Source organism: Rhinatrema bivittatum, chromosome 2 (assembly GCF_901001135.1).
Source record: "Rhinatrema bivittatum chromosome 2, aRhiBiv1.1, whole genome shotgun sequence".
NCBI lineage: Eukaryota > Metazoa > Chordata > Amphibia > Gymnophiona > Rhinatrematidae > Rhinatrema > Rhinatrema bivittatum.
Genome location: NC_042616.1, coordinates 781595715 through 781618073, shown reverse-complemented (window position 1 = coordinate 781618073; position 22359 = coordinate 781595715). Strand labels below are relative to the sequence as shown.

The 22359-nt window shown below is 40.3% G+C and overlaps 1 protein-coding gene across 2 annotated transcripts in view; it reads left to right on the top strand.

Annotated features, from left to right (window-relative positions):
- ZFAT (zinc finger and AT-hook domain containing) overlaps positions 1-22359 on the top strand; it is a 466784-nt gene that overhangs the window by 277608 nt on the left and 166817 nt on the right. Inside the window, exons 12-13 of one of the 2 annotated variants that reach the window (XM_029592066.1) lie at positions 1886-2024; positions 4256-4651. In XM_029592066.1, the coding sequence (XP_029447926.1) occupies positions 1886-2024; positions 4256-4323 (207 nt within the window). In that variant the 3' untranslated portion in view covers positions 4324-4651. Of the gene's footprint in view, positions 1-1885; positions 2025-4255; positions 4652-22359 lie in introns of those variants that run through there. The other variant, XM_029592065.1, reaches the window with a different exon arrangement.

The following is a 22359-nucleotide window of genomic DNA, read 5'->3' as shown; positions in this document are numbered from 1 at the left end:
ATTAACTTGGGTCTATAGTATTGCAACAGGAAGGATATTGAACTAACTAGATGGGCCTTACGGTCCTTATCTAATATCATGTTATATATTTCTACATTTAAAATGGAGGTCTTGCTAGTTAACGTAAGACTTAGTTTCAGAATTTGTTTTATTGAACTTAACTGAGATAGAAATAAGGGGTTGATTATAAATATCTTTTTTTTTTCCCAAAAAAATATCAACAGAAAGTAGTATCGATTTGCTACAAACATGATTGATTAGGAATAAGAGTCTCAGTACTTCTGTGCATAATGATGCAAATGTTGATACTTAGGAAGTAATAACAAATGACTCAAAATATAATTTAATATCTCAAAATATAATTATATAATCATATCCCATTATAAAACGCAACTGGCATAGAATCTCATCAGTATTAAACCCAGAAAGCTGTGTTTCGAAGCTCTCAAGGCAGATATTTGTTTGGAACATTCATTCTTAATGACTGATTCATTTACTCAGAAGACATTCTGTTAGCACTAAATTGTTTGATGTTAAGCATTATTGGTTTCTTATTTAAATGCAATAGATGAAAACATTTAAATGTTTACCTCTTCAAATTTGAAAGAAATTCATTTAAATGCAGCAGTTTGACTCAACAGGCTGCAGAGTGTGGTTTGAGCTAACCGGCTGATTAAAAAGCAATTATGGGATTTGTAACAAAGCTGCTTGGGGATTTTTTTGCTTTGATGCTTTGATTTTTTTTGTATGTGTTTCAACATGGTTCTCTTCCTCTAGTTGGTGTTTATGTAGCCTTTTTATTGTAACTCTTTAATAGTCTGAATCACTTTTTTTTCTCCACTGTTCTGTTATGTCCCACGACTTTGATAAGGAAATATAAGAGAACAAGACAATCAATTGCCTTTATACTGCAGCAATTAGGTTTTCCATTTTCAATCTTTTCTATAATATGCACAGATATTATGATTCGTGTCTCATTGTTGTTTCTCCTAGCACTATTTTCTACAAAGGCTGGATGTATGTTTTTTTTCTTTCTGCATTGTATTTTGTTGGCAAAGATGTAAGTGACTGTTATTGAGAATTATTCAAATTGCATAGTGTTCTCATCAATAGGGTGTTTGTATTTTTTTTTAAGATGTATATGAGTTTAGTAAGAGAAATTATCCCTAATGACCCCACCAAAAGGATATTTTATGTTATTTGTAATAGGTTCTGTTTTTAATTGTCTGATTTTTTTTTTGTTTGTATTGTATTGAGCAATGATTTTAATTTTGTACCTTGGACCAACTGGTTTGGTTGAGAAGGCAGTTTAGAAATCTAAATAAATAAAATAATTAGAAAAAAATAGCACTTCAGTCTTCCACCTGAGTGCAATTCTCTGATTGTGAGCTGCTTTGAGTGAATAAAGTAGTAGCATTAATTACAATTCAGGTATAAAACTGGTGCTTTTAGAATAGGGGTAGGCAACTCCGGTCCTAGAGTGGCACGAACGAATGAATATGCATGAGGTGCAAATACCTCTCATGCATATTCATTGTGAATGTCCTGAAAAACCTGTATGTGGTACTCCAGAACCAGAGTTGCCTACCCCTGTTTTAGAGACTATTCCAGGGCTTTCCCAACCTGTCCTGGTAACCCTCACAGCCAGTTAGGGTTTTAGGGTATCCACAATGAATATACATGGGATCCATTTGCATATCCTTGTATCCTGAAAACCCAAATGGATCTGAACTCATTTGTATTTGTACTTCTCCTTTTTCCCACCATAGGATTCAAAAATGGCTTACGACACAGTAACATATGATATATAATTAAGCATAAAATTGTCATGACACATTATCACCCACAAATACTCCTCTTCACTGTTTTATATTATTATTGACAGCCTTTCCATTGTGCCCACTGCCACTATTCCTGCAATATAGCTGGGTCCTTGAAAAGGCATTACAACAAAAAGCACCCTGCTGAAGAATGCATCATTGCAGGAACCGGAGAAATGGCTACAGAAGCTTTTCTTCAGCAAGGTAAGTTGTCATTCGTTGCAGTCTGAATAACCTGTTTCAGAAGTGTAGTTCAACCCGAAGGATGGCTCAGTCAGCCGCTAATATAATGGGAAACTCGAGATCCAAAGGTTGAAATCACTGTGGAGTTGATTCAGCTTTTTAGCTTTTTGTGAAACAGATGAAAGCGTACCAATTATAGTTTGCCAGAACCTCTGTTAAATTTATCTGTAAAATACTGCAGTTTAAAAAAACAAACAAAAAGGATCTAAAGGTACTATGTTATGGCCCTTTGATTAATAAATCATATAACCTCATTACTTTCAGGTTATCTTAGTAAGGTTTTGTATGTATTTTAACTAAATAGTATATTTCCTTCTTCCGTTTCAAAGTGGTCAGAGTAAAAGAATTGGTAGCAAGAAACCATTCCACCTCCAATCATTTGAAAGGTGTCATTTAAATCTAAATCATCATCAGCCACCCACACGTTCTTCTCCCCCCCCCCCCCCAAAAAAAAAAAAAACCAACCAACTTTTGTCTCATTAAAAAAAAAAAAAAGCTTAACGCCCAAATTTGACCTTTTCTAAAGTTAAGTGACATGTTTGTTACATGGCCACACAAAACCTCTCAAAAATACTTCAGGCATGTGGAAATACGGGAATTTGGTCAGTTTCACATGGAGGTTTCCTGGTTTATAGCTCGGAGGCCCAATTTCTTGCAAATGCTTATGGCTAGATTTCTCCGCACGAGTTTAAAAACAATTCTGCATTGCATTTTTTGAGATTCTCCTTTGGAGCTTTTAGCATACATTTGCTTGTAATTTATATTACTATGTACTGTGTAATTTACTATTAACAGATACAAAAATCATTATTTTTTATTGAAAATCATTCACATTTTAATAATTCGCCTTTGTGGGGATAATTCACTGCCTGTTCTTTTTTTCAGTCTTCACTCTTTCTTTATGCTTTCTTTACTTTCTGCTTTGTTCTCCCTGGAACCAATCTTTCCCACTTTGCCTCCTTTCTGCTCTCTCTCCATCTCTGTTTTTGTTCATCTCCCACCAGTGTTCCTGCCCTCTCACTTGCTGTTTTTCTTTCTCTTCCCCCTTCCTTATGTCCCATCCTTCCGTCCCCTTTCTCCAGTGCAGCCTGATACCTCCCTCCTGCTAACACTAAACAGCACCGTGCCGCTTGCGGAAGCGAGGCCTCTGCAGAAGTGTCAGGCAAAAAAGATAGTGGGAGACCTGCATCTTGTAACCTATTTATTTATTTTCACAATGTATAACCTGCACGATCCATGGTTCTAGGCAGATAACCGAAGTACATACACAAATATTAACAAAAAAAAAAAAAAGCAACAGTAGAAGGGAGATAGCTGTTGAACAGTGAAAGGAGGATAGACGTCAGGCATATAAATAGAAATTGAAACAAAATATGAGCCCTAGCAGCAGAAAGAAGGCAGTAGTTGGCTTGTGGGCAGTTTTCTGCTATTCCATGTTGTCATTGCAGGCCAACCATTAGATCCAGCCTGTGGAGTGGGGATCATCTCCTACCCTTTTTCTTATGGACTTTAACCTCCATGTTAATAACACCTCTGATTCTTTTGCCTCCGATTTCCTTGCTTTAACTTCTTCATTAAACCTCAAACTGTGCCCTGCTGCTCCCATTCACCAGCGTGGTCACTGCCTTGTCTAGTCTTTGCTTCCTCTGTTCCTCCCATCACTGACAATCTGATATCTTTCCTTCTTAATCATTCTTCCCTGCAGTCTCATGCGGTCACCACCAGCTCCTTTTGGAATATCCAGGTTGTGGATTACTGAATCCTCTCCTCTACATTCTTGCCAGATTTGGTTGATGATGCAGTTTCCTCTTGGAATACTGAACTCTTCTCTTCTTTGAACACTCTTGCTCCACCCCTCCCCCATCCTGTAAGGCAAGCCAAACCCCGACCTTTGCTCACTTCCAGAGTTCACTTCCTGTGTTCTGTTCCTGCTCTTCTGGTTGAAGTCACACTCCCATGCTGATTTCGTGTTCCCCTCTATCCGGACTGCTTTTACACTTGTCAAGCAAGATTATTATGTCCATCTGACAAGCACTCTTGCCTCAAACCCCTGCCATCTCTTTGCCTCACTCACTTCCCTCTTCAAACTGTCTCTGCTTCCTATCCCCATCACTTTCCACCCAGTCTATGGCTAACTTCTTCCATGAAAAGCCTGACTAGATTAATTGTGAATTCCTTTTTTTTCCTGCTAGACCAGTCTCTTCAATTAGGATTTCCCATTCCACGATTGCCAGAGACAGAGGGCACGCCTTTTCCTTAATGCATCAAAAAGGAGATAATGTTCCATCCCCGCCTGGATGAATGGCTCATAAGGGCCATCTTCTATTCTTCTATAAAATAGCATATAAGCTACTGGTACTTATGGCCATATTTGCTAATTTTACTTGTGTAACACCTTTGAAAATTCACCCCAATGATAGGGATGATTTTGATCCCTGTGTAAAAGATAGATTTAAGTGTGAATATCTGAACTGAGATTTGGTTATGATTGCAACTTGTATTTTTAATTTGATGAAAATATTAAAAAGAGAGAACCTCCAGTTTGGGAAATGTGCTATTTATTGTACTTTCATAAAGAGTAAATAGTTTAAGAAAGGTTAAATCAAGGTGCTTACCTGTGCATTCCCTGTGTTCTGGTTCAGAGAAAAATATGTTGAATTGGAAATAAATAGAGCAAACAGAAGATGTCTTTGATTTTAAAACACCTTGTATTAACTTGATTTATTAAGCTTGAAGAAATCCAGTGCAGAACCAACATTACAGGAATCTATCATACTTCCTGCAGCATGCATGAATATATGCCATGCTATATCTAACATTAGGGACTTTTATATTCCTTTGCAATTATATTTTATCCATGTTTATAGATTAAAATATAGCCAAGCCAAAAATGCAGACTAGTGTTTTTCTTTATGTATAGAGGGAATTGTAGGGGATTTTGGTAACAAATACTATATCTATTTCTTATTTTTTTGGGATATGTGCATTGAATTTATTTTAATATTCGTGTATCTTAAATTTAATTATTGTATTTACATAAATTCCTAAAATTGCATATTTCAAATTTAATTCAAATTTAATACCTAAGATGAAAACTCCTTCTTAGTGTCCCTAATTTAAAAAAAGATTTAAAAAAAGGCAAAAAGAGTGACAATGATATATGCAGAAAGAGTATTTACAGAGAAAGATTGTTTTATGTTTGGTTTTTTTTTTAACAGGTTTTAAATCTGGTAGGTCTTTAGTAAAGATTTTCACTGCATGCAAATTTAGCTGTGAAGCTGAGGTGCCAAATCTGTGCACAGTGACAGCTTAAACTGCAAAACACACCAGCAGCAGCACCTATAATCTTATTATAAAGTATATACAGTGTCAATTGAAAATCAACACCTCCTTGAACATTTTTCACATCTTGTTGTGTTAGCGTGCATATACTTAAAGTAGAAATGTTTCTCTACTCATGAACATACTGTACTTCTCACCTATCAGGGCCAAAAATGTTTTATTGGAGGCCAAAGCATATACGTATGCAAAAATCAAAACTGAATCCAACAATTGGATGAGCCTCCACTCCCGATTCAATAGTTGAAAGCATCTTTGGCAGCAATTACAGCTATGATTCTGTTGGGATAGGTCTACACCAACTCTGCACATCTAGATATGTCAATTTACAAAAGTGTTCAGCTCTGTCACGTTCTTTGGGCAGCGTTGATGATCAGCAATAAATCATGCCACAGATTTTGATTGGAATGGTGTTGGGCCTCTGACTGAACCACTCCAGGACATTTACCTTTTTGCTCCTGAGACTTTTCAATGTGTGTTTGGCTGTGTGCTTCGGGTCGTCATACTTGAAAGGTGGACTTCATCTCAGCTTTCTTACAGAGGGATTTGTCTGTACTTTTTTCCATTTATTGTCTCTTCTTTTCTCTGATGAAAAAATCTGTTACATGATGCTGCCATCAACATACTTCACAGTAGGGATGATGGTGTTCATCCCTACTAGATCAGTGATTCTCAACCTTTTTTCGGCTGGGACACACCTGACAGATGGTTCTCACATGCATGACACACTGAACATGTGACCGTCACGGGGCAAAATGTAAATATACATTCTGCATCCTCAGGAACCCCCTTGACCCCCAAAAATGGATGCAGAGCAGAACTAGGGCATTACCCGTACAGCTCACCATACAAAAAAAGATATTCTGGATCTGATGACATCTCAGTAAAAGCAAAGCAAACTCTCTTTACTGGCAGGCACAATACCCCTCCTTATGAAAAGACAGTAATTTACCACTACAAATATTTAACCAGGCCCTAAAGATTAATACACCTCCTATTAGGAAAACAGAGCAAGCTAAGCTGCTATAGATAGAAATGATGGTAAGACTATACTAATAAATGTTACAAAACAGCTGATGAACAGAATAACATCCAATGATTAAAAACGCATACAAATTATTAAAAATTGTCCAAATATCAATAAACATTTCAAAACAGCAGACACATCACTTAATACTCAATAATTAAAATGGCAGTCAATCAAGAAAAATAAATTTAAAAAGCTGCCTTTACTTACCCTCTCCAGCAACTCTCCTACTCCTTTCCCTTGCAGGCCAATAGCACTCACCAGAAGCAGCAGTGGCTGCTGATGCTCTGTCCTCACAATCCTCTTCCTTAGGGCCCACAACCAGTCTCTGTCTCACACAGACCAGTAATCACCCTAACTAGTATCTCTTCCTCACACACACATACCAGTTACCTCCCTGACCAGTCACTTTCTCTCCCACACACACACACCAGTCACCTCCCTGACCAGTCTCTCTCTCTCTCTCACACACACACACACGCTCTCACTCACGTACCCAGGCACCCATTCTACCACACACACACAAAGCTGCCACTCACACACCCAGGCACCCATTCTATCACACACACAAGCTCACATGGAGCCTCTTCTCATTGTTTGGCCCAATGAGCCTGGCCTCCGCTTATGAGCCGCCGCTGGCCTGACCTCCGGTGGCGTGCAACGTCTCTCCACTGTTCAGCCGCCGGTGGCCTGGCCTCTGGCAGTGGCGCGCAGCGTCTCACCATTCTTCGGCTCCCGCCGCTGGCGGCACACAGGTCTCTCTACTCTTCGGCCCTGCTGGCCTGGCCTCCGGCGGTGGTGCACAGATCTCTCCACTCTTCAGCCACGCCCCTAGGGAGAAGGGAAGCACAAGCGGGGCAGTGGAACACCGGGAGCCGCGACACACTGATGTGTTGTGACACACTGATGTGTTGCGACACACCGGTTGAGAACCGCTGCTCTAGATAATGTACTGTATTTGTTTTATGTCAAATGTAACACTTTGCATTCAGGGTAAAAAGTTAAATTTTATTTTCATCAGTCCATAAAAGTTTTTTTTGACATATGGCTACAGTATCCCGAGTATTTCTTTGCATACTTCAAATGGAATGCTTCCTTTTTACCACACTACTGTAGGGAGAAGAGTTAGGATTTCCAACGCCACCTTCCTTATGTGTACCTCTTATTTACCTTCGATCTCCTGTCCGTTTGATTAGAGAAGTCGTCAAACTGTTTATCTAAGTAATGCTTTATTTCTCAGTTACACAGGGCTAGGCATAATAACACTAATACAGGGACAACAGAAAATATGAAAAAACAATAGTTATGAAAGCATGCTTGACATCCAGTGCTTATGAGATTGCAATTAATTAGTGCTAGCATCACTCCCCTCTAGCAGAGACTTTCATGTGGAGTGCTAAAAGCCTTAACTTCTTGATGCACTGATAGGGCATGGAGCCCCCAGTTTCTCACCATACTAGATTTGCTACACCTTCTCTCTGGGTCTTTGGGTGGTGGGCTCGGTTCTTTGCAGGTCTTTGGCATGGGGGCAGAGAGGGGAAGCCTCTATCACTTAGCAACAGGGGCTGTTCAGCTGTCCAGTCTCGGAGACCTGTGTTGGGCAGGACTTGCTCTACTGTGCCCTTTGTCTCTGCAAGTTCCTTCTGCCTAGGATACCAAGAGGCAAGGCAGGAGAGATGCAGCAGCACTCGGATGGGTCATCTTCCTCTTTGGATGGGCAATGATAGAATGATAATGTCACGACAACCCTGAGAGCTTGCACCCAGCTGCTTTTAAGGGCCCGCCTATGCACAATTAAGACTCGGGCTGATTTTTCCCACTCTTTTATAAGTCCTTTGTTTCTTTCTCCAGGTTCAGTGAGCCATCAGTTTGATGACTGCCAGTTGTTCATGTCTCTGACAGTACACTGATAAGTCCTGTTCTTGGATTGGCCCTAGAGCCATAAAAAGAGGCCCTTAGTGTTCTGGCAGGACAGATTCACACACCAATTGTCCTTGTGTTTTTCTTGGCCTCTTTTGGCTCCAGCTAGGCTGAAAGGCCTAGAAATCTGTCCAGGCTAGTCATGTACATAGCAACTGCAAATTATCTCTTTTATGTCCATAGCCAAACAGGTCAATGTCCATTTTTACTGATATTAGAGAGTCCATCTTAGCTGCTTGTCCTTAGCAGGAATTGGGATAGCCCCTTCACTGCCATACAAGCCAAATTTGTAGTTACATGCACATGTTAACCTGTCTTGGCCATGGAAGCCTTTAACTCTTTCAAAGTTGCCATTGGTTGCCTTCCTGGCAGTCGCCTCCTTGCTTGAATCATCCATTTTGGAATGCCCTTCCGGAGGAAGTGGTGAAGACCAGAACTGTGAGGGACTTCAAAGGGGCGTGGGATAAACACTGTGGATCCATAAAGTCAAGAGACCGCCAATATAGAGTGGGTGGCTCACCAGAAAGATGGCTACTGCCCGGAGACAATACCCTTATTAAATAAACATACAGATGCTTACTGTGACTCCAACATCGCTCTAAGCTTCAACGGCAAGAGGAAATGGGGAAAAAAGGATTTGCTATCACAAAGAGGGGAGTAGCTGGCTTGTTACGGCGGTTACTACCCCAAACCAAATAAGCCTAATACTTCACTTTCCAAGCATATACAGCATAGTTCTCTGCTTCAACGGCAGGGGAGAAGAAAAGAGGGTTCGCACTCACAAAACGGGGAGTAGCTGGCTTATTACGGCGGTTACTACCCCAAACCAAATGTGCCTGATACTTCGCTTTCGATGCATATCCAGCATGGCTCTCTGCTTCATGGCATGGGAGAGGCTGATACATCAAGCATTTCCAGCATAGCTCTCTGCTTCAACAGCAGGGGAATAAGAAAAGCTGAGGCTTCACGCATATCCAGAATAGCTTCAACTGCAGGGGAGAAGAAAAAAAAACAAAAAAAAAAGGATTCGCACTCACAAAGCAGGGAGTAGCTGGCTTGTTACGGCGGTTACTACCCTAAACCAAAAGGGCCTGATACTTCACTTTCAATGCATAACCAGCATGGCTCTCCGCTTCAACGGCAGGAGAGAAGAAAAACAACCAATAGGGGCTGTATGACATAGTCTGGGTAAAGGGAATAAACATGGGTGTAGCTTGCTTATTGCAGCAGTTACTACCCCTACTACCCCTAACTAATCAAGCTAGGTATTTCACTTGGATGCAGATCCATCACTGCTCTCTACATTAATGGTGGGTGTGGAAGGGAAATAGAACCAAGAGTTAAGAGAAAATGATAAGTATGAGAGAAAAAAATGTGTGAAGCTTGCTGGGCAGACTGGATGGGCCGTTTGGTCTTCTTCTGCCGTCATTTCTATGTTTCTATGTTTCATTTCTATGACAGCCTGATCTAGGCGTGGTCATGGTGTAATACACCTTCCACTTCTTAATAATCATCTTGACTGTGCTCTGAAGGCTATTTAAGGACTTTGCAATTCTTTCATACCTATCCCTAGACTGTGCATTTCCAAAAGTTTGTCCCAGAGTTATTTTAATAGCTGCGTGATGCTCAAGGTTGGGTCTTTGCTTTGAAATGCACTGCTCGGCAGAGAGAACTACTAGGCACTGATGAATTTATCCTGTCGTCATGTGAATTAGTACAATCAAACACAAGAGGGGCCAGTTTATTTGGTGTGAATTGTTAAAGGTGATTAGATACACTAGAGCTTTTAAGTATTTAAGAGTGCTACAGAAGTACAAGAGGGGTGCAAACTTATCCAGCCAAATTATTGTGTTTTTATTTGTACTTCATTTTCTAAGGAACTCTGGAATATACAGTATTTTTCACTGGGCAATTGCATAGAAACATGATGGCAGAAAAAATCCATATGACTGATCTAGCCTGCCTGCCTATCCATTGATTTATGTAACCCTTACAATTCCCATCACCCCATCAGAGATCCCCTGTATTTATTCCATGCTTTCTTGAATTCAGATACCATTTTTGTCTCCACCACCTCCACTAGGAAGCTGTTCTATGTGTCCACTACTACTCTGTAAAGACATTTTTCCCAAGATTACTCCTGAGACACTACCCCTTTCACCCTCATCACATTACACCCCCCCCCCCTCGTTTTAGAGCCCCCTTTCTGTTGAAAAAGGTTAGCCTCCTGTGCATGGAAGCCTTTGAGATATTCAAATGTCTCTATTATATCTCTCATATCTCGCTTTTTCTCTAGGCTATACATGCTTAGATCTTTGTCTATCCCAATATGTTTTAGAACGAAGATTACAGATTATTTTAGTAACCGACTCCATCCTGTTTATATTCTTTTGAAGGTGCAAGCTGCAGAACTATACACACTATTTCAAATGAGGTCTCACCAGGGACTGTGCAGGGGCAACATCACCTCCCTTTCTCTGCTGACCATTCCTCTCCCTATTCAGCCAAGCAAATTGCAGTTGTGGGGGTAGAATATTTGGAATCATTAAACATGGTTTTAATGCATTTTACTTCCAGGCTATAAGGCAGCAAAAGGATCTACTTCTTATCACTTCTATAGTGCTTCTTAGCGTACACAGCACTGTACAAAAAAAATGAACCTTTTGGAAGGGGGTGTGGGCTGTCGAAAGCTACTATACAATCTTTTATTTTGTTGATGGGATGCTTTCTAAGTCTTAATCTTTTTGAGCCTTAAAATAATTACTGTTGGGAAAGATTCACATTTCAGCCTGTACTGAAATATTCTAACTGCTGCTCCAGCTACGTGTGCTTGTGCTCTGAGAAATACAGAAAGTGTCTGATAGTCAGACGGTTTGATTGACTGAACAGTATCGCTGATGCTGCATAATTAAGTTTATGCCTGCTACTGTTGCAATTGGATGTTCTTGCAGATTTCTTACATTGTGTGCATGGTGATTACGGGATCTTCAGGTTTCACAGCTTTTCCTGTCCTATGCGACATCAAGTAACAGTAACAAGCAAGTCTTTTTACAGTACCATACAGAGATATATTTTTTTTGCATAAATTCTTTATGGCAAGGTTTTAAAAATATAACATGATAACATGGTACTGAAAGGGTTAATATATTTATTTGGGAGAGACTGCCTCTGAGCCTTTATTTGTTTATTTATTTTTAACAAATTTTTTGCTCTTTAGAGTTTCAATGAGAAATAATTAGTAGGAAATAATCACAAATCTATATACAACTTTTTTATTAGAACAAACATCAAAAACACAAAATAGCAGTATATAAACAAATGAGTAATTTTCTAGTCTCTCCATCATGCTACATAAAAAAAACATTGTAAACTTTTTTTTGTTATGCAGACGTATTCCTCAAACCTACTTCTGCATAACATCTTACAAAAATGTATAACATGTAAAATGAGAAACGCCAGCAATATGGGAATATGACCTATAAATCTGTCACTCACTTTCCTGGTGTGTGATAACCAGCGTTATCATAGCGATGAAAACCTAGCACTATACATAAGGCTGCTCCACCACATTCCCTCCATGGATGTTTCTGTTTTCTAAAGCACGTCTCACATTTTTTCCTGCTCCCACAAACTCTGCATTCTTTCCAGGGATTGGATTTATGTTAAGGGATGGGATATAAAAAGGAAAGTGTCTTTCCATCATTCTGAATCCTATATCACCACTACCTGTGGGACAAGACTTACCCCCCCCCCCCCCCCTCTCTCTCCTACATAGACTGGCCCACATCAGGTCATGGGGAAGACAATTTTCGAATGATTTTAGCCTGGTAACTAAATAGGTATCTGGATAAAAATTGTCAGTTGGGTAGAGCAGCAGCATTGTTTCATATTGCAGGTACTTTTACCCTGCCACAAAGGGACAATGGCGGAGCAAAGCGGGAAGGGCGGAGCCAGTGAACAATGAACAGAGATCTCATTTTGAAATCGGCTCACGTGCTTTACAGCGCTGACGTATCCATGAAAACGGAAATTCTTGTGGCATCGGCCAGTCCCATATTTATCAAAGGAAAACTGTGTGGGGAAGCTTCCTTTTGAAATCTTCTTGCAGACCTATGGGCACAAAATATCCTCAGGCCTGCAAGCAACATAACTATTTTAATCGCGTTCCCCTCCATGACTTCATGGGTAATATGAAAGTAGTTTGGCTACTGTGTTAGTCCACTTGAATTCACGGAAACAAAGGATAACAAATAAAAAGGTATCACTTTTTTTTATTGGACTAGCATAACACATTTCTTGACCAGCTTCAGGTCAGAATTCAAGTGAGCAAAAAAGTTAGCAGGCATTCCAATGATAGAATGAAAGAGAAGGGGTGAGGGAGGTTTGATGGATGATCAAAAAGTGGATAGACAATATAATTTTAAGGCTCATAACGTCTTAAACAAGGATTCAAAGACCTATGTTTCCAGTCTGTTCCAAAGTGTCTAATCATTTTGACTTCAAAAGTCTTGTGTTATTGAATTGTTTTACATTTTCCTTTGATTATGCTGATCCATAAGGTCATTGTTGCAGTGGTTTGGATCCAAGGAGTGATCCCCCGTGGAGGTGTCAGTCAGGTCTTTTCTGTGGTGTTTGATCTTCTGTCAGTGTGAATTGATTTTTGCCTTTAATGTCTGGACTGTTTCACCAGTGTAGTCTACTTCACATTTTCTGCATTGAATGATATTCACTACATTACAGGAGGAGCCACGAGTAGGATCCCCTTATGTTGAAATGTTTTCCCACAGGGGTGATTATGGTGTCCTTTGATATGTGTTGGCATAGTTTGCAGCATGCAGAGCTGGAAAAACTAAGAAAAATCATAAACATTCCAGGCACTCATCCTGGAGGATGAAGTATTTTGAAAGAAATATTCCCTGCTTTTCATGTACCGGCCTTCAGACAACCACTTAATCTGAAGCAAAAATTAGTAAAAAGCAAGCTTTTAACAAAATCTCAGAAGACAATGGCCCATGCCCCTGCCAAATATCTCATTCCTCATTGGCAGAAGATCTCTTGCATACGTTATCTTTGGTTGTGTTGGCGGTTTCTCCAAATTAAGTGGCAGTGGTGATGGTTGTGAGGGGGGTGTCTTTGAGAGAGGTGGTTTTTTTTTTTTCTGTTTTCTCTCCAGTAATGAAGATGGTGTTTTAAAAGGGTTGAAAGCAGGATCTAGTTTGACTCCCCTTCCTTCTAAATTCATTTGCACAGGACAGAACTTTATCACACCGGGATCTTCACCACGTCCTCAAGACATGAGCTCACCTCTTGCACCCAGGGAAGGCCCTCCAACTGCTTCCCCTGTCTGCTTAACCACTTCGGTTCAGTCATTCCTGGGTTTAAGTTTATGCTTCTTAAGCCAATTAGCTACTGCATGCAGATGCTTTGTCAGGTTGGCGACAGCTTCAGCTTGACTCGCAGCAACCCCAACCTGCAGTTGCATATCGTTGGCAAAGAGATGACAAATAACATTGTATTCTTCAATAGCAGCAAAAGAAGGCAGAGCACTAATCACTGTGGCACACCACAACTAATTAAAGCTGGGTCAGATTCCTTTCCTCTCCAATATACCAGCTGACTGTCAATTACTCATTTCCAGTCAGTCCCCCATCTTTCCAGTAATGAGCAGTGATCTGCAGCATTAAATACTATGGGCAGGGAGAAGAAACCCAATAGTCATATTGATGCTGTCCTTAAGCAAAATTTAAGATGTTGGAATACTTGGATATCTCTCCACCAAAATATTAGCCTCTTTCTCTGTAATATACCCCATCAAGAAACCTTCCAATAACATAAGACACCTATTTATAAAGATCCTGTATAGGATCAGTGAGTAACTTCACGTAACTGGTAGGTAAGAGCATTCTGTGATCTTCCTTTTCATAATCTGACCTAATCGCTATAACCATGCATCTACCCTTATCAATAGATTTAATAACAATATTAATATCTTCCGCTAGCCGATGAATAGCCAGCCTTTCCTGTCCTGTCATATTCATGAAAGAGGAGCCTGTCTGTCTGTTTTAAATTATTCTCCACCATTCATTCTCCAGTGCTACTATTAAGGAATCCACCAAAACTCAGAAGGATTCACACCAACTTCCTTGCAACCACTGATAAATCCATATAATACTATATACTCTATATACTATATATATACTCTAAAATCAATGCCCCTGGTTTCCTCTGGCAACATTTTTGAGATTTTGCGGCAAGAGAAAATTCTGTGGCAGATTTTTCAAACTTTTGCTGAAATTGTAGCAAATATGCATATTTTGCATATATTTGTAAATTAATATACATTTTTAAACTCCTTTCCTTACATTTCTGTGTCCAGTTAATTTATTGGGTTTTTTATTTTTCGAGAGTGGGATCTTGGTGATGGTCCAAGGAAGAAAGGAGGGGGATAGAGAAGTGAAATCTGGAGAATGAGGAGGGCATCTCAGAGGATAATAAAGAAAGAATCACATGCAAGATAGGTAGACAAATAGAGGATGGAGGGAGGATTGAGGCATAGGAGGGGGAGAATGGGGGATCATGGATCAGAAGGAAAGAGAATGAGTGGAGAAGTAAGGGGGATACTGGATTGGGGAAGGGGATAATTCATTCATCATGTCTTTTTTCACACTCCTCTGTTTTCCTCATTCATAGCCCCTCAAATCACCTTGCTCTATTTCTGTACTCCCTTTTCCAGTCCCCTCACTCGCACTCCTATCTCTGATCTCCTCACTCCTGCCACCAATCCTTTCATTCACTCTCCATTTCCCCCCTCTTACTCCAGCCCCTCATTTAGAACATAAGAAAATAAGACTTGCCATATTGCGTCAGACTAAAGGTTCATCAAGCCTGGTATCCTGTTTCCAACAGTGGCCAATCCAGATCACAATTACTTGATAGGTTCCCAAACAGTAGATGGATCCCATGCTGCTATCACCCAGGGATAAGTAGTGGCTTTTCCTATCTATCTGGTTAATAATTTATGGGCTTCTCCTCCAAAAACTTGTCCAAATCTTTTTTTTTTTTTTTTTTTTTTTTAACCCATCTACGTTAGCTGCCTTTACCACATCCTTCGGCAATGAATTCCAGAGCTTAATTGCACATTAAGTGAAAACATTTTCTCCAGTTTGTTTTAAATGTACTATTTATTAACTTCATGGAGTGGCCCCTAGTCTGTATTTTTTTTGAAATGTGAACTTGTTATTTACTCTTACTCATTCTATTCATTCTTGATTTTATAGACCTCTAACATATCTCCCCTTGGCTGACTCTTCTTCCAGCTGAACAGCCCTAATCTCTTTAGCATTTCCTTGTAGGGGAGCCTTTCCAACCCCAGTTCAGCTATATCTTTAAAATGTATCGACCAGAATTGCACACAACTTGGAGTTGCGGTCTCAGCATGGAACGATACAGAGATATTATGACAATCTCCACTTTATTCTCCATTCCTAATAATTCCTAACATTGTTTGCTTTTTTTGACCACTGCCACACACTGAGCTGAGAATTTCAAAGTATTTTCCACTAGTGTGACCAACTGCCCAGTTTTGAGCCTGACAGTCTGGTTTTCTAGTCGCTTTACAGTGTCGGATTATAAGGGTAACTGGACATTATCAAACCCGGTCAAGGCAGCAAGGCAACGTAGCCTATCAGGGCTTGTTGCAGGAGCCAATCGGATTAATTCTAGGAGTGGCAAGGGATAGAGTGCTGCACCAATCAGCTGCCTGCTTTTTCAGCTGCTGCAGAAGAAATGAGAGGAAGGAGTCTGTATGTGCTCAGGCTGTCAGCAATGTGTTTCTTATTCTGCATGTGCTTGCACGAAGCTTCAGCTTTCCTCCCTTCTCTCTTTCTTAACCTACATCACCTAATTCAACTCCAGTCTGTAAGTTGTCTCAGCTGCTGCTACCTCTGGGCTCTCTCCTCCAGCAACTGAAGCTCCTGCTACAGTAATCTGCTTTGCATTTGGCTTGGGACCTGGTCCTGGCCCGCTTTTGTCCTGCTACAGCCTCAGTCTCAGGCAGACCGACAGCTGCATCTCAGCAAAGTTGCTCTGCAGGCTGTTCCTTCATCTCTGCATCAGGTCTCACTCTGGCCTCAACCCTTCTCTAGGCTGCTTTCCCCAACCCCCCTCTCCCCATTAACATGTGTTTTCCATTCTCCATTTACTGCTGCGGGTGTCCCTTCCCCCAACTAATAGCCACCCATTTTCTCTTCCTCTGGCTGCTGCCAGGGTGGTTAGAGCCAGATGATCCAGGCAAGTAAACAGCAATTGTTTGAAAAAAAAAAAAAAAAGAAAGAAAACACCTTACCCTCTTCTATTAGCAACTTGAAATTGTCTGATTTTAAACAAAAACTTATAGGGACCAACATTGAAACGCTACTTACCCGGATAAGTAGGACTTATCCAGCTAAGTGGCAGCTACTGAATATCTGGCTATGTTCAGCAGCCACCATTTAGCCGGATAAGTATTTAGCCCTTTAAGTAGATAGCCGGTTATCTTGGAGGCGGGCAATGAGCGGCTTGAGGTAGAGCAACTTATCTGGTTATCTTAACCAGAAAAATGAATGCCTATATTTAGCCTTATCTGGTTAATTTAACCAAATAATTTAGACCTGCTATAAGTTATCTGGATATAACTTATCTGGCTAACTCGAACTTATCTAGTTATACTCAGCAACATAACTGTGCTGTTAAATATCCCTTCTAAGTTATCCAGATAACCAGATATCTTTGAATATTGGGCCGATCATGTACTCCAGTGACCCTCTTCCCCTCGCTGCCCCTGCCTATATCTCCTCTGTGCCCCTCTCCCTGCTCCCCCGAGGGTTGCTGCTGAATTGGGTGGGGTGGGCAGCAGTGCTTCCTTGGATGGCACGACTGGCCAGCTGAGCCAGCAGCCACATGGGGTTAAGGAACACTTGTCACTACAGTGGTGGCGCCTAGCCCCTTGATGAAGCTTATGAGTGCTCTCCCTGGACCTGGCTTCTTGGATGGATGCTTTCATGTAAGCTCTGGGTCTTCTCTTTCCCAACTTCCTACCCAACATCCCTCTGAGAGCTTGTATGTGAGTTGAGCATGTGCATGTGTGCCTGTGAATGAGAGAACATCTGTGAGATTGTGTATGTGTGAGTGAAAATGTGTGTGAGACAGGAAGTGTATGCATGTAAGAGAGAGAGGAGAAAGTTTGTGCAGCTCCTCTCCAATAATCCAGGACAATTTTAGGGTGATTGGAAATTTAAAAAAATAAAAAAATAAAAAAATTTCTCAAGTATGGAGAGCGGGGGATTTTTTAAAATGCTTATTAGTTATAAATAGTGGGTGTTATTTGATGTGTCTGCTGTTTTGAAGTATTTATTTTGTATTAGTATGGTTTTTATCTGATGTTTTATGAGGAATGCTCTGTTTTTTCCATTGTTCCTCTGCTTACAGAGTCTGGCTTGTTGTAATTTCCAGTTCATTTTTTGTCTGCTTTTTTCTATTTATGGTCTCTTTATTCTGTATTTAGTGAAGGCCTATCTGTGTTCTGCATGTATGACCAAGGTGAAATTTTGTAGTTTCTGTGTGGGGATTTATAGCAGCCATATGGGTTCCAAGTGTCTTTTTTGCAGGATTTTCTGGTTTGGCGAGGGAGGGTGGAGGCAACACAATAATAATTTGTACAAGGCATCAAAATAGGTAGCACCAGTCCTGCGAGTTTGCAAGATAAGAAATGGGGAGCAGGTGAGTTGCAGGGGCCCCCTTCATTGCCCTGAGAGGCATAAACAAAAATAGTGGGCAGCCTCTCAACTTATTGCTGCACTATTTAGGTAGTTCATTGGCAGGATCTAAACATTATGTCCTTGAGTATCTACTCCTAGTATGTGGAAAAGTTGGCAACCCTATTTTCCACAATGATGCCCAGATCATTTTCCTGGGTGGTAACTCCTTTGTGCAATCCGTAGTGCTAGTTCTAGTTAATATCTTTGAAATCGGAGGTCTCTCATGTTTGTTTAATATGCATCCTGTTATACTTTTGCTCAATTGTTAAAAGTATTGCAATTTGAACTTAGTAAACCGTTATGATGGCTTTACCGAATGACTGTATATAAAACTCAACAAACAAATACATAAATAAATAATATGGAACCTATCATCATGTAACTACAGTGTGTTACTATTCCCTGTGCATCACATTGCACTTTTCCACTTAAATTTCATCTGCCATTTGGATGCCCAATCTCTCCCAGTCTGGCAGGTTCTTCCTACAATTTCTCTCAATCTGTTTGATTTCACTACTCTGACTAATTTAAATCATAGGAAAATGTGGGAGGGAGGTTTTGGAAGCCAAATTTAGGCTCTTAGGTAGAAAGCTTAAATCCAGAACCTCCAGGTAGCATTCTCTGAAATGCTCCCTGTTCCACGCGCATGCCAGAGGCAGGCAGAGCTCCGGAGTCTCAATGGGTGGATGAGACGATGGTGCAAGGAAGAGGGATTCAGATTTGTTAGGAACTGGGGAACCTTTTGGGGAAGGGGGAGTCTCTTCCGAAGGATCCAACAGAAGAAAATAGGATAAAGCATAAATATTGGCAAGTTAAATGTAGGACACTGATAAGACAGGCTAAGAGAGAATTTGAAAAGAAGTTGGCTGTAGAGGCAAAAACTCACAGTAAAAACTTTTTAAAATATATCCGAAGCAGAAAGCCTGTGAGGGAGTCAGTTGGACCGTTAGATGATCGAGGGGTTAAAGGGGCACTTAGAGAAGATAAGGCCATCGCGGAAAGATTAAATGATTTCTTTTCTTCGGTGTTTACTGAAGAGGATGTTGGGGAGGTACCCGTAATGGAGAAGGTTTTCATGGGTAATGATTCAGATGAACTGAATCAAATCACGGTGAACCTAGAAGATGTGGTAGGCCTGATTGACAAACTGAAGAGTAGTAAATCACCCGGACCGGATGGTATACACCCCAGAGTTCTGAAGGAACTAAAAAATGAAATTTCAGACCTATTAGTAAAAATTTGTAACTTATCATTAAAATCATCCATTGTACCTGAAGACTGGAGGATAGCAAATGTAACCCCAATATTTAAAAAGGGCTCCAGGGGTGATCCGGGAAACTACAGACCGGTTAGCCTGACTTCAGTGCCAGGAAAAATAGTGGAAAGTGTTCTAAACATCAAAATCACAGAACATATAGAAAGACATGGTTTAATGGAACAAAGTCAGCATGGCTTTACCCAGGGCAAGTCTTGCCTCACAAATCTGCTTCACTTTTTTGAAGGAGTTAATAAACATGTGGATAAAGGTGAACCGGTAGATATAGTATACTTGGATTTTCAGAAGACGTTTGACAAAGTTCCTCATGAGAGGCTTCTAATAAAAGTAAAAAGTCATGGGATAGGTGGCGATGTCCTTTCGTGGATTGCAAACTGGCTAAAAGACAGGAAACAGAGAGTAGGATTAAATGGACAATTTTCTCAGTGGAAGGGAGTGGACAGTGGAGTGCCTCAGGGATCTGTATTGGGACCCTTACTTTTCAATATATTTATAAATGATCTGGAAAGAAATACGACGAGTGAGATAATCAAATTTGCAGATGACACAAAATTGTTCAGTGTAGTTAAATCACAAGCGGATTGTGATAAATTGCAGGAAGACCTTGTGAGACTGGAAAATTGGGCATCCAAATGGCAGATGAAATTTAATGTGGATAAGTGCAAGGTGATGCATATAGGGAAAAATAACCCATGCTATAGTTACACAATGTTGGGTTCTGTATTAGGTGCTACAACCCAAGAAAGAGATCTAGGTGTCATAGTGGATAACACATTGAAAACGTCGGATCAGTGTGCTGCGGCAGTCAAAAAAGCAAACAGAATGTTGGGAATTATTAGAAAGGGAATTGTGAATAAAACGGAAAATGTCATAATGCCTCTGTATCGCTGCATGGTGAGACTGCTCCTTGAATACTGTGTACAATTCTGGTCGCCGCATCTCAAAAAAGATATAATTGCGATGGAGAAGGTACAGAGAAGGGCTACCAAAATGATAAGGGGAATGGAACAGCTCCCCTATGAGGAAAGACTAAAGAGGTTAGGACTTTTCAGCTTGGAGAAGAGACGACTGAGGGGGGATATGATAGAGGTGTTTAAAATCATGAGAGGTCTAGAACGGGTAGATGTGAATCGGTTATTTACTCTTTCGAATAGTAGAAAGACTAGGGGGCACTCCATGAAGTTAGCATGGGGCACATTTAAAACTAATCGGAGAAAGTTCTTTTTTACACAACGCACAATTAAACTCTGGAATTTGTTGCCAGAGGATGTGGTTAGTGCAGTTAGTATAGCTGTGTTTAAAAAAGGATTGGATAAGTTCTTGGAGGAGAAGTCCATTACCTGCTATTAAGTTCACTTAAAGAATAGCCACTGCCATTAGCAATGGTAACATGAAATAGACTTAGTTTTTGGGTACTTGCCAGGTTCTTATGGCCTGGATTGGCCACTGTTGGAAACAGGATGCTGGGCTTGATGGACCCTTGGTCTGACCCAGTATGGCATTTTCTTATGTTCTTATCGTATCCCCTTACTTGTTCCCTTTTCTAGGTCGTTTATAAATATATTAGAAACCACTGGTCCCAATACAAATCTCTGAGGCAATCCACTGGTTTTTTTTTTTTCCTTCACTGAGAAAACTAACCATTTATTCCTACTCTGTTTCTTATCATGTAACCAGTTTGCAGTTCATAATAGGACATTGCCCCTATCCCATGACTTTTTATTTTCCTCAGGAATCTCTGAAAATCCAAATCCATACTATCCAGTGGATCACCATTATTCATATGTTAATTATCTCCTTCTAAAACAGGTAGCAGATTGTTGACTTCTCTTGTATAAATGCATGCTGACTGTGTCTCTTTAAACCATGCCTTTCTATATGTTGTATGATTTTTTTCTTTAGAATGGTTTTTATGATTTTACCTGACACTGAAGACAGGCTCCCCAATCTATAGTTTCCTGGCTCATCCCTGAAGCCCTTTTTAAAGATTGGTATCACATTAACCACCCTCCAGTCTTCAGATACAATAGACAATTTCAATGATAGGTTACACATTATTAGTAATGACATTTCATTTTTGAGTTTTCAAAACTCTGGGTTATAAACACATCTGGTCCAGGCGATTTGCTACTCTTCAGTTTGTCTGACTGTTACATCATCCAGGTTCACCATAATTTGTTTCTGTTCTTCCAAATCATCTCCATTAAATACCATTTTCAGTAGAGGTATCTCCCTAGCATCTTCTTCAGTGAACACCAAAGGAAAGAATTCATTTACAGCTAAATTTTTAAAGGAGTGCACATAAACACATATATTGGGCACACATTTTATATTGTGCGTGCAAGTACACTCTTATCATTTTTTTTAAATTTATCATTATTTCAGTTTAATACAAAGAAACTTTGCATAGAATTACAAGAGATACATGATATTGTTCTTAAACACTCATCATTTAAAATATCCCTACTGCACATATGTGTGGAGCCTTTACGCTCCACACATATGTGGGAGCCTTTACGCTCCTCACAGACCTCGGCCTCAAATTCTACCTCTATGCAGATGACGTTCAAATCGTCATTCCCATTCACAACTCTCTCTCAGATGCCCTTGCCTTCTGGAACACATGTCTTGCCAACATCAATGACTTCCTCACCAACATCCACCTCGCTCTAAACTCCTCCAAAACAGAGCTGCTCCTTATCTCTCCTCACCTCCCTCCCAACCACCGATCTCCAACGATCCAGCTTTCAACGTCATAACACCCCAACCCACAGTAAGAGACCTTGGGGTTATCATAGATCAACAACTCAATCTCAAAAAACAGATCACCTCCATCCTCAAAGAAGGTTTCTTCAAGCTTCACATCCTGAAGAAGCTCAGACCCCTCCTCCACTATCATGACTTCCGCACCGTCGTCCAAGCCACCCTTTCCTCAAAGCT